The sequence below is a fragment of the Condylura cristata genome, unplaced genomic scaffold (assembly GCF_000260355.1).
Source record: "Condylura cristata isolate star-nosed mole 26May11 unplaced genomic scaffold, ConCri1.0 scaffold00022, whole genome shotgun sequence".
Lineage (NCBI taxonomy): Eukaryota > Metazoa > Chordata > Mammalia > Eulipotyphla > Talpidae > Condylura > Condylura cristata.
Window position 1 is genome coordinate 6,803,331 of NW_004567123.1, and position 10,707 is coordinate 6,814,037.

Here is a 10,707-nt window from a genome sequence, read left to right on the forward strand (position 1 = left end):
AAGGGTGAGTCAAAACCAAACCATTAATAAACTGTTAACACATTACAACAAAACTGAGGCAATCAATCATCAATGAGGGTTGTATGGTGGAAGTGGGGGAGGGGGCCCAGTGGGACAAGGTGGAGGATTGTTGGGACACTGGTGGTGGCCAGGGTTTGAAAGTACATATTTGCATTGTTTGAATCTATAGCACCCGGAGCAGATAGAATGATATAAACCCACTTCACCTCAATAAGCATAATGGGGAAAAAACCCTAGTGACACAAAAACTATTGTCTCAAATGCCTTACACATGTTTAAAACCTTACACATGTTTAAAACCTAAATTATTATTCTCATATTGTTGATGTCTCCAGAAAATGGTTCTCTATGTATGACTTTTCTTTGAACTCATTCTACCTTGATACAAGTTGAGCATTAAATGACACTCTTTAGGGAAAAACTGGGAGAAAAATGGGATATTTGTGGGAATCAGTGTCAAATTAAAAATTATAATAGAAAGCAACCTTAGGATCCTACTTTTCTCTTCACAGCATTATCTCCTTTCTAATGTGATAATTATTAACAATCTGTAGCAATCTGAAATCTAGAAAATTAAGAGTTTGTGGTATTATTTCACTATCAACAAATGAATTTGTTATATTCAATTTTCTTACCAGAGTATCTCAGCACATCACATTATTCTAAAAGTCATGGTCAAATTAGCTTTAGGGTCAGAAACAGTGTCCAGAGAGTTTGTTGTTTTGTGTGTGTGTGTATATATATGTATATATATATATATATATATATGTATATATATATATATGTATATATATCTCATGTTAGAAGTCATGCATTAATATGTAACCATTACATTTAGTATAGAAGGGTTAGTTCAGCAATGAGTTTTTTTTTTCTAACTCTTAGTAAGTTTTAGCAAGAAATGAACTTCAGTTAAAACAAATACTTGTCAATAAAAAAAAAAAACTGTATGGAACATCTGTTTTTAAACTGGCCTGTGAATTTTTGGGTTCTCAAATAATCACCTGCAAATTTAATACAAGATCTCCTTTTTAGAATGATGAGTCTGAGTTCAAATGTACAATAAGGTCACTGCTTAAGTGGGGGAAGGAAAGATTTAAACTTCAGGTTTCATGGATTTTTTCTTAAATTCTGACTTCTATGAGCTGTTGCAATTGAATATATAATCACTGCAAAATTAACCATAGCATTATTCCCTAATGAGCTATAGCATTATGATATAGTGTTAATAGGATCTTTTGAATAGAATTTGATTTCTGGATATTTATTCAATTGAGAAAAATAGGTATAATTTCTCCCTTTTGCATTCTGATCAAATTTTAATGGCAGACATAATATTTTCTGTTCAAAGAGTTCATTTACTCTACTACTGATAATTTCTAGTTGAGAAGTTTAGGAAATCAAGGGAGTTTTCCAGTCAGCCATTAATTTTCTGGTAGATACTTATTTCTATTTCCAAGCTAAATTGTGGCCTATAAAGAAATGGATATTGCAGGGGCAGTTTGTCAAAGATTACATCTTTAATTACCTTTTCTCTAAGCTGTTAACCAAACCATCATCCCATGATATAAGTGCATTCATCCGTCAAGCTGCACATGAGTACCTATTATGAGGACATACTGAATGCCAATGAGAGGGATCGAGTGTTGAATGGATTTTATATTCTTGCTCAAGAAGACAAATCACCAAGAATTGGAAAGTTAGTTGACAATATGAGGGAAATATGAATGTGTGCAAGGCTTTAAAAATTGGTTGTGATTTGACTTGCTTTGGTTGCAAAGTTTGGAGAGCCACTCCAGAAACTCAAGAAAGGGTCTATTTATTGAAAATATATTGATTTGGTAATGTTGGTTGCTCAAAAGATAAACCTCCTAATCTTAGTGCCTTACTATAATATCAATTCCATTTCTTATTTACCTAAGTTACACTAAGTTAGGAATCAGCCACCGGGATGCCTTTCATTTTGTGACTGTCATCTTTGGTGTTTAGCTTCCACAGCTACTGTTCTCAATCCTGTCAAGCCACAGAAGAGAAGAGAGTATTGAGAATCAAACTGGGGAGGCAGGGGTTGTGTGCCAGGCATGGAAGAATTACAAGTGCACTTTGCTTCTGCTTATATTACACTGGCTACATTTGTCATTTGGTCACATTCATCTAAGACAGGCTGGGAAATATGGTTATGCCTGGTCACTGTGAAAAGTGAATAGAATGAATAGAATGTCTATTTATCTTGTCAGCCCCTGTCACAGATACCTTTTGCTGGGAAGTGGAACTGGAAAGTATTTAGGAACTGAGATGGAATGTGTGCGTATAATCTCATGGTAACTAGACTCCATGCTCATTGATAGAATACTATCAGTCATTTCTAAAGGAATCTGGTATGAGTGGGTGAGGTAATCATCATGGTTTATGGTGAACTGAAGTCTCTGAGTTATTTGAGGCAGGTCATCTCATGGACCATGGGAAGCCCATGAAGATGTTCTCATTGGGCTAGATGTGTATTCTTTACCCAGCCTAATTGTCACAATTTATGACTGCATTCTTGAGTAAAAAAAATATCTAGGTCACCACTTTATTATTATTACTGTTACTACCATCTTATATGAACTATGTTATTATTTTTTAAACCACTATATTTTATTAATAATTTCAAATAGAAATGAGCCTTTGAACCAAAAAAGAGAAACACATGTCTTTTGCAGTGACTCGGATGGAGCTGGAAAAGATCATGCTTAGTGAGATAAGCCAGAAAGAGAAAGAAAAATACCGGATGGTTTCACTCATAGCAGAAGTATAATGGACCAGGCGAGAAAATAACAAAAATAATGAACAACCATATACCAGAGACATTTTGTGGGGGTGGAGAAGGGAATGGGATAAAAAATGGGGGGGTAGGAAGTGCACGGGATTATGGTGATGGCACACGGGTGACTTGGTGATGGGAAACCCGCGGGGATTACAATTGAGATGGAAAAAAAATGTACAAAATGATATAAACTGTTATAATAAAAAACAAAACAAAACAAATGAGCCATTGAGGGAGTTTATAATCTAATCCAGTTTCCAGTGTTGTTTGACTCTAGATGTTAACATATTTCTAGATATATTTAATGATTTATTTATTTATGCATACAAAACTGGGGTACAGGTCAGAGGTGCAGGGGTGGTAAGAGGATTCACCAGAGACAGAGTGGGGAGCAGAACAGGCCGACTGATGAAGTACACTGCTGAGGAGAGCAGCAGGTGGGTCAGGAGAGGTCTGCCACGCCATGTGGGTCACCTCTGGGGTGGATGGAGATTGAACTCATGCTGAAGTAGCTTTAGCTTCTTAGTGCTGTGCTTTAACGCACTGCACCACCAGGGAGGGCCCAAAATCTTTAATCTTTTAATGCTACTTTTCCTGGTCTCCTTTAGTCATAAGAGGGCCATTAAATATAGCAAGGCATTGACAAATGGGAATTGATTAAAGAAAAGGAATGTTTACATACAACTGAAGTGCCAAAGGAAAAGAAGATTGTCCCACAAGTCAAGCAGGGAAGACTTGAAAGATGAACCTGGACTTGACCTAATATTTTAAATTAGGGTCCAGAAGGAATTTGAGGCTGCCATGCTGGGAGAGTAGGACTATTTTCCTTTGGTAGTAGACCTGGTAGTTCCAGAGGAACTGTCCCTTCTGGACTTCTTAGATAGAAATCCTTTTAGAAATATTTAGAATCAAATCTATCTTTGCTTTTTCCCTTTACAAACCAAGACATCGCTGAGGTCCTCTCATGGACCATGGAAATCCCAGGAATAGGCTACCATTTGGGGTAGGTGTCTAAAGAAGTATGGGGCAGAAGATTGGATACCTCTTCTAGGGATCTATTCTTCTGACAACTTGAGAATAAAATGGAACCACCTGGCTTCAATATCACTGGGACATGAAACCACTATTAAGAAGGTGAAAAAATATTAAAAAATATGTATTGCTGATAAAAGATTCATATCCATGACAGGCAAACAACTGCTACAAACCAAAAACCTGACAAACATCCCAAAGAATAAGTTTTTAGGGTACAAGACCTATAACAAGTACCACATGACAAATATGAAGAGGCATTCATCTTTGACTGATCATCAGGGAAATGTGAATTAAGGTCACATTGCAACATCACTACATGCCCAGCAGAACAGCAACAAGGAAAAAGGTGGAAAATATGAAATATTTGTGAGAATGTGGAGCAGTCAGAACTTTCATACACTGCTGGTAGAAATCTAATTGATATAAGTACTTCTGAAAATTTGGGCAGTTCTCTGTGGCAGGAAGAATTCTGAGGAGGCCTCTAATATTTCAACTATCTGGTGTCCAATGACTATATTATCTTCCTCCCCTTGAGTGTGGACCTTATGGATGGGACTGTCATATAATGGATTCACTCCCAGAATTTGATTATATGATAGAGGGGAAGAGTTTTAACAAATGTAAAGTAAAATCAACTGGTTTGTGTTAAACAAAAGAGAAAATCTCCTGAGTGGATTTAATTTAACCAAGTTAACCTTAAGAAGAGGCCAGGCCCTTACTGAAGATAGAGATTAGAGGCCCCCCCCTGGTGGTGCAGTGAACTATGAAGCTAGCTGAGTCTACTTCAGCACAAGTTTGATCCTGGCCAGGGAGCTGACCCACATGGCATGGCAGACCTCCCCTGACCCACCCGCTTTCCCTCAGCAGTGTATTCCAGTAGACCTGCCTGTTCTGCTCCCCCACTCACTTTGGTGACTCCTCTCACCCCCTGCACCTCTGGTCTGTACTCCAGTTCTGTATGCATAAATAAATAAATCTTAAAAAAAAAGAGAGAGAGATTAGAAGGATAAGAGTGAATGAGAAGATCTGTGGAGGGGTCAGACAATAAGGTGGGGAGGGCAGATTATGGGAGCCAGAGCAGCTGGCATGAATGGAGACTCCAGGCCACAACTCCAGGAGCTGAATTTGCTGTAAAATCTGAATATGGTGAGCAGTGAATTTTTCCTTAATTGTATTTCTAGATAAGGACACTGCAGGGCAATATCTTGATTTCAGCAGAGTGCTTCACTAAAAAGCATCAGGAACCTTATTCATGAAAACAATAAGATAACAAATGTATGTGGTTTTAAGCCACTAAATTTTAAATAAGTTATTACATGACAATAGAAAATCAATATAGTTTTGAATCAAAGATAAATGTTGGTTTACTCTTTTGATTTAACTATTCCACTCTTAGATACATATGCATTCACCAAATATATGGACTACAATATCACAAGAAGCAATATTTATCATAACCTTAAAGCCAAAGCTATCTAGTGAGCAAGAAGGGGACTTTTGAGATAATAATGTTTTAATTTTGATGTAGAAGCTGGTCACACATTTGTGCTCAGTTTTAAAAAAAGCATTTAGCTGTTTCCTTTCTTAAATCATGTTGTACTTCAATAAAACTAAAATGACTAGATATGTATTTTTTCAATTTACAATAGCACATTTATTACTGGATTCAGATTTTTAAGACTTTAATATACAAATGGCCATATGACTTTACTGTGTGGTTTTTTTAATTCAATTCTACATGAATAAAATCAAAATATACCATAACAAAATAGAAACATCCAATCATCAGTTGTTTGGATTTTTACCTTAACATTATGCTTGATTTTTGTGTAACCCTCAGCACAATGCTTCAATAAAATTTGTTTTCTTCTTTAAGGGAATTCAAATTAGTAGTGTATTGAGAATTTTAAGGCAATCTTTAGAAAAATACCTTTGTTATTATGTAAACTCCCTCATATTCCTATATATAATCACTTCATTGATAATCATGCATCTTTAATGTGGTCATGTAAAATAGAAGACCTTAGTCTCAGCATACCTTTCTGAAGGTAAATTTATAGGTGTTTTTATTCCATTCTAAGAGAGGAAATATAAGTTTTTGCCCATGGTCTCAAAAGAGGCAAATAGTAAGCACAGTATATAGATCTGTCAGGTCACTTTGTAAGTGCTGTATGGCAACTATACCTCAATAAAACTGGAAAAAAAGAAACTAGGGAAAAACCAGCAAATAGTTATTGTATACCTCATATACAGATTACCATACTAAGTATAGGAAGTACAATAAACTATAGTGTATTGTTTTTCTTCTTGGGAAATTTGTAGTCCTCCAAAAGTAATACTTATTCATACACATTAGCTAATGATAAAGGTTCAAGCATAAATCATAAATTAGTGCTAGATGTAGAAAAAAGTAAAAAAAGGAAAGAAAGGAAAAATGCTGCAGTTTTAGAATGGTGCCCCAAGGGCAGAGTTTTGGCAGTCAAGGAAGGCTTCCTCTAGCTAGCATGACATAAAGAAACAATTATTTTTGGTAAAGAAAATTGCTTCTAAATATGAGTTTTTCATTTAGATAAGTGCAGCTATTTTGCCTCTTGGAAGTTTTAAGTTTCTTTTCTGAGAACTAGGGTTGATGCCAATATTTTCTACCTCACAGTTTTGTGAAATTAAAATGAGATAATTTAGAAAAACAATTGGTTTCTCTAGTCTGAAAAACTGGCCTTTCTTTTGAGTGATTAATTGTGGGACTCTTTGGTATCTGACACTGAACATCAGTGAGGTTAGAGCAGCAGGGAATGGGAGGCATTCTAAATACTAGAGTGTGAGAGGAAAAGGAAACTCTAGGAGTTTAAAATGAAAATAAAAACAAAAAAAAACCCTTAAAACATATTGGCAAAAGTACAGTATAGCAGGATGAAAACAAAACAGGATGGTGTTTGGGAAACCTAGAATAATAAGTAAAGGACATTTCCCTAAAAAGTTGGCAAGTCCAGTAACACACTGACAATGTGAGAATATATATATATATATATATATATATATATATATATATATATATATATATATACACACACACACATACACACACACACAGATATATAGATGACATCATCCCTGAACATTTACCTTTTAAATGGAAGACAATAATTGCACCCATCTTTACTTCCACATATGAAATACCTTGAGGAAAGTGATGAAACATACCAGCCTATAACATGTAGGGGAAAATAATTCATTGTGGTCCATAACATGAGGCGAGGTTTAGTCTTGAAGGATAGAGGGACATGGATCCCAGGGAGGTAAATACGGCTTATTTTAGATGGTTGTAGCATTACACAAAGGTCCATCAAACAGAGGTATCTTGCCATTGACTGAATTTTACTTAAATATATAACCTCTTTTGGTTAAAAGATACTACCTCTGAGAGGCAAAGGAAGGCAGGAAGAGAGACAGCAAGGTATAAATCATTTCTTCTAGACAGGAATTGCAGGTTTGAGGTTCTGATGCAAAACCAGCATGCTCCTCTCCAAACAAAGGGGAGTGGGGGTGGAGAAAAAAGACTTAGGTATCTGATTTCACCCCAAAGTATGAGATATTAAGATAAGTATATGGAGATAAATCAGATTCACATATGAAATGACTGTCTCAACATCTTGCTGAAATTTCATCATCAAAAGTGAAAATTTCTCATTAAACTGCATACCTCTTTACAGAAGCATAATGAACAAACAAGCAAAAGCCCCCCCCCCCCAAGAAATATTAGGTTAAAATGAGTTTCAGCTACACTTAAAGTTTATAAAATCATCTCCTAAGGGCATGTTTCAAAAGGGGAAGCAAAACTGAGATAGTAATGCCTGTCTACTCTATGACAAAGTGCACGGTCTGGGGAGAAAATAGCAGGTATCTCTGCACCAGTTTTGGACTTTTTACACTCCAGAACCAAGGAACTTAATGCCACATCCCTTTTCAGCACAACCCCCCAATCCAATATACCCTGTCCAAACAGTTGGAATCAGCAGCAGATGCCTAGCTTGGTTTAGTATGTATCAGTGGGTATAGTTTTAGTTCACCTCTGAAAGATTTGGATGTAAATCCTTAGTATTTTTTTTTATCTTGAGTCCTTATCATAATCAAGTTCCTTATCTGTAACATAATAATAGTAGTAGCCTCCTCAAAAGTTGTTGAGAAGATTAAATAAGATTGTATATGAGGACCCCAGCAGTTTTTAAGGGCACACTAATAATTATCACTAATACAATTTCTGGCTGGTGGATTTTGCCAAGTTTAGGGGCTGGGTGGGAAGGAAGAAGGGTCTGCTTATTTACTAAATTCACGGTGCTCTTGAAAAATCCCTTGGGCTCCGGGCTAGAAACACAGCGGGCAGCTACCTCATCTGAGGTCTTCTCTCCTCTGCTCCACCCATTCTTCCCGGGAGCAACAAGTTCCCTTCTTTAAGACCCGCCCGCGAACCCCTGGCAGACCTAGCGCCTCCTCCCAGACCGTGGTCAAACTCTTTGTCAGATCCACCTGGGTTCGAAATTCCTGGCTGCTGCCCACACGTTATGGAGGCGGGAGAACCAGCCGCATAGGAAGGAGCCCTGGCGGCTACAGAGAGGGAGGCGGGAGGCGGGAGGCGGGACGCGTGGGAAGTCGCGACAGAAGGTACTGCTAGGAGTCCGGGTTTGCGCTGCCCTTGAAAGGCAAAAGCATCAACTCAATACACTCCTCGTTCATTTCAAATCTCTCTCCTCCCGGGTTAAGGAGGGAGGGGGTGTGGCCCGGAAATCCGGACCTCCGCCAGACCCTCAGGTTGTCAAATTGCATCCCTAAATCTTGCAGGTTTTCCTCCACGCAGGCGTCTCTTTGCACCCACTTTGCACCCTTGGCAAGTTCCCTAAGGACACTTGAGATTTCTGGCAGGCTATTTCTCAAGAAGAACAAGTAGGTCAGTTCCGGCCCCCACCCAGCGTTCTCCTTTCCCATGCCCTCACAGACTAGATACCCTGGAGCCCGCAAAGGGGTCCCGAGGCATCTTAGGAGTCCCGAGACATCTGTGAGCTTCACCCAGCTTCCCAAATTGTTGAACTCTGGCAACTTCTCGGAACGGGGATCCCCTCGTCCTCCTGGGAAAGCCAAACTACCCGCCCACATACCAGGAGAGACATCCCTACGTCTCCGTAGGGAACTCCCCTCAAAATCGACCTCTCCACCTTCTCTAGTTGTGAGTTAAGAACTGGAGAACTAATTAGGAGTAAGTTTGGGTGGTAGGCGGTTGTGGGCAAGGGCGAGGGCGAGAAGTTCCCTCTGGATTTTGGAAAGAGAAATCAGTTCGTGTTTTTGTCTTCTGGAACCAGGGAACTGTTGTTCCTGGAAAAGAGGAGGACCAAAGTCACCGGAGGAAAGTCCTCCCGGCGCAGGGTCCCAAAAGCAGGAAGGTGAATTGCAATATCCAAGCTTCTGGTCCTGTCCATCAGAAACTACTCTTTCTCTGGGAGATGGGGGCGCAGAATACATCCCTGAAAAGACAACCAGCGCCAAGCCTACATGTTCAGCGCTTCATCCCTCCAACCCCAGACTGCCTTGAGAACTTGGTACCTCGGACAGCAACCTGGGCGCAAGGAACTGTTTGAAAGGTGTTACCTTATTTTCACCACCAAGTCAAAGAGCAATAAATTATTTTTATGACCTTACTGGTACAATTTGAAGGACATTTTAATTACATAACCCATGAAAGATCACCGGAGGCAATGTCGTGTTAAAGAGCTGATGGCTGAATATCTGCATCGCATTAGAAAGAGAAAACTTGCAAATCTGCAATGAGATTGCGCAGGGCTGCCCCCGTTTTGAAACAACATGAGAAATGCAAAGGAGACCTTACCTTTCGGACTCCAAATCCATGTTCTGCTGCAACTTGGCGAGCTTCTTCCTCTCCTCCTTTATGCAACTCCACAAGAAAATGATTCGTGAAGACCGCTCTCTCGGCAGATGCAAAAACCATGACACAGAAAAGAAGCCAGGCGCTTGCCTTACAGTGGGAGACACAGACACCTTTCATCTTTCTTTGGGAGTGAAAAGTGGCGCTAGGACACGCGCAGGCTGGCGGAGTAGGGTAACAGGAGGGAAGGTCCAAATTAAAAAAAATATATGTATGTAGTTTTTTGTTTGTTGAAAAAAATTGTAGAGAAAGAGACTTATTAGAAGCTTTGATAGCAGCAAATCAATGTGTTCTTCTCTAGCATCTGGCTGGCGGAGAAGCCGTATAGTCAGGCGGCTCTTTGGAAAGGGTGCGAATGTGGGGAGCGGTGTGTATCTGAGAGAAAGAGTGAGTGTATGTCTGTGCTTGAAGCTAAATCTGCATTTTCAGCTCCTCCTCAGCTCCAATTCCACGGGGGCCGGAGGAGAGCTCCAGCCTGGATGACGTGCGTCTGTCAGTGACCAATGAAGACCAAAGAAGCGGCGGGCTCCGCCCTGGGCCGCCCCAGGCCCGCCCCTGCCCGCCCCCGGCTGGTCCGGTCCGCCTCCGCCCGCGGGGGGCGCCTCACGGCGGGCGCCTCACGGCGAACCCGCACCCTCTTTCGTTTCAGTACCCTGGAGAGCGCCTCCATCTCCCCACCCTGGACGCTGCGCTCCCAGGAAAATCCCCCCAGCTGTAATCTGGTCGGGAGAGAGGGAGTGATGTCATTGTTTGTGGAAATCTGTAAGGCTCTGGAAAGGGAATTACGATGTGTGCCTCTCTCTGTGGCCCCAAGGGAGCCAGGGCACCGGCCTCTCCCTATTCCTCTTCCCTGCTTATTTTTCTCTGCAAAAACAACTCTCTCTCTCTCTCTCTCTCTCTCTCTCTCTCTCTC

The 10,707-nt window shown here is 40.0% G+C and overlaps 1 protein-coding gene across 1 annotated transcript in view; it reads right to left on the reverse strand.

Annotated features, from left to right (window-relative positions):
* PCSK2 (proprotein convertase subtilisin/kexin type 2) overlaps positions 1-10,231 on the reverse strand; it is a 225,640-nt gene extending 215,409 nt beyond the window's left edge. The window contains exon 1 of the mRNA XM_004686939.2: positions 9,738-10,231. Coding sequence (XP_004686996.1) covers positions 9,738-9,914 — 177 coding nt within the window. The 5' untranslated portion in view covers positions 9,915-10,231. The remainder of the gene's footprint in view (positions 1-9,737) is intronic.
* Between the last annotated feature and the right edge of the window lie 476 nt (positions 10,232-10,707).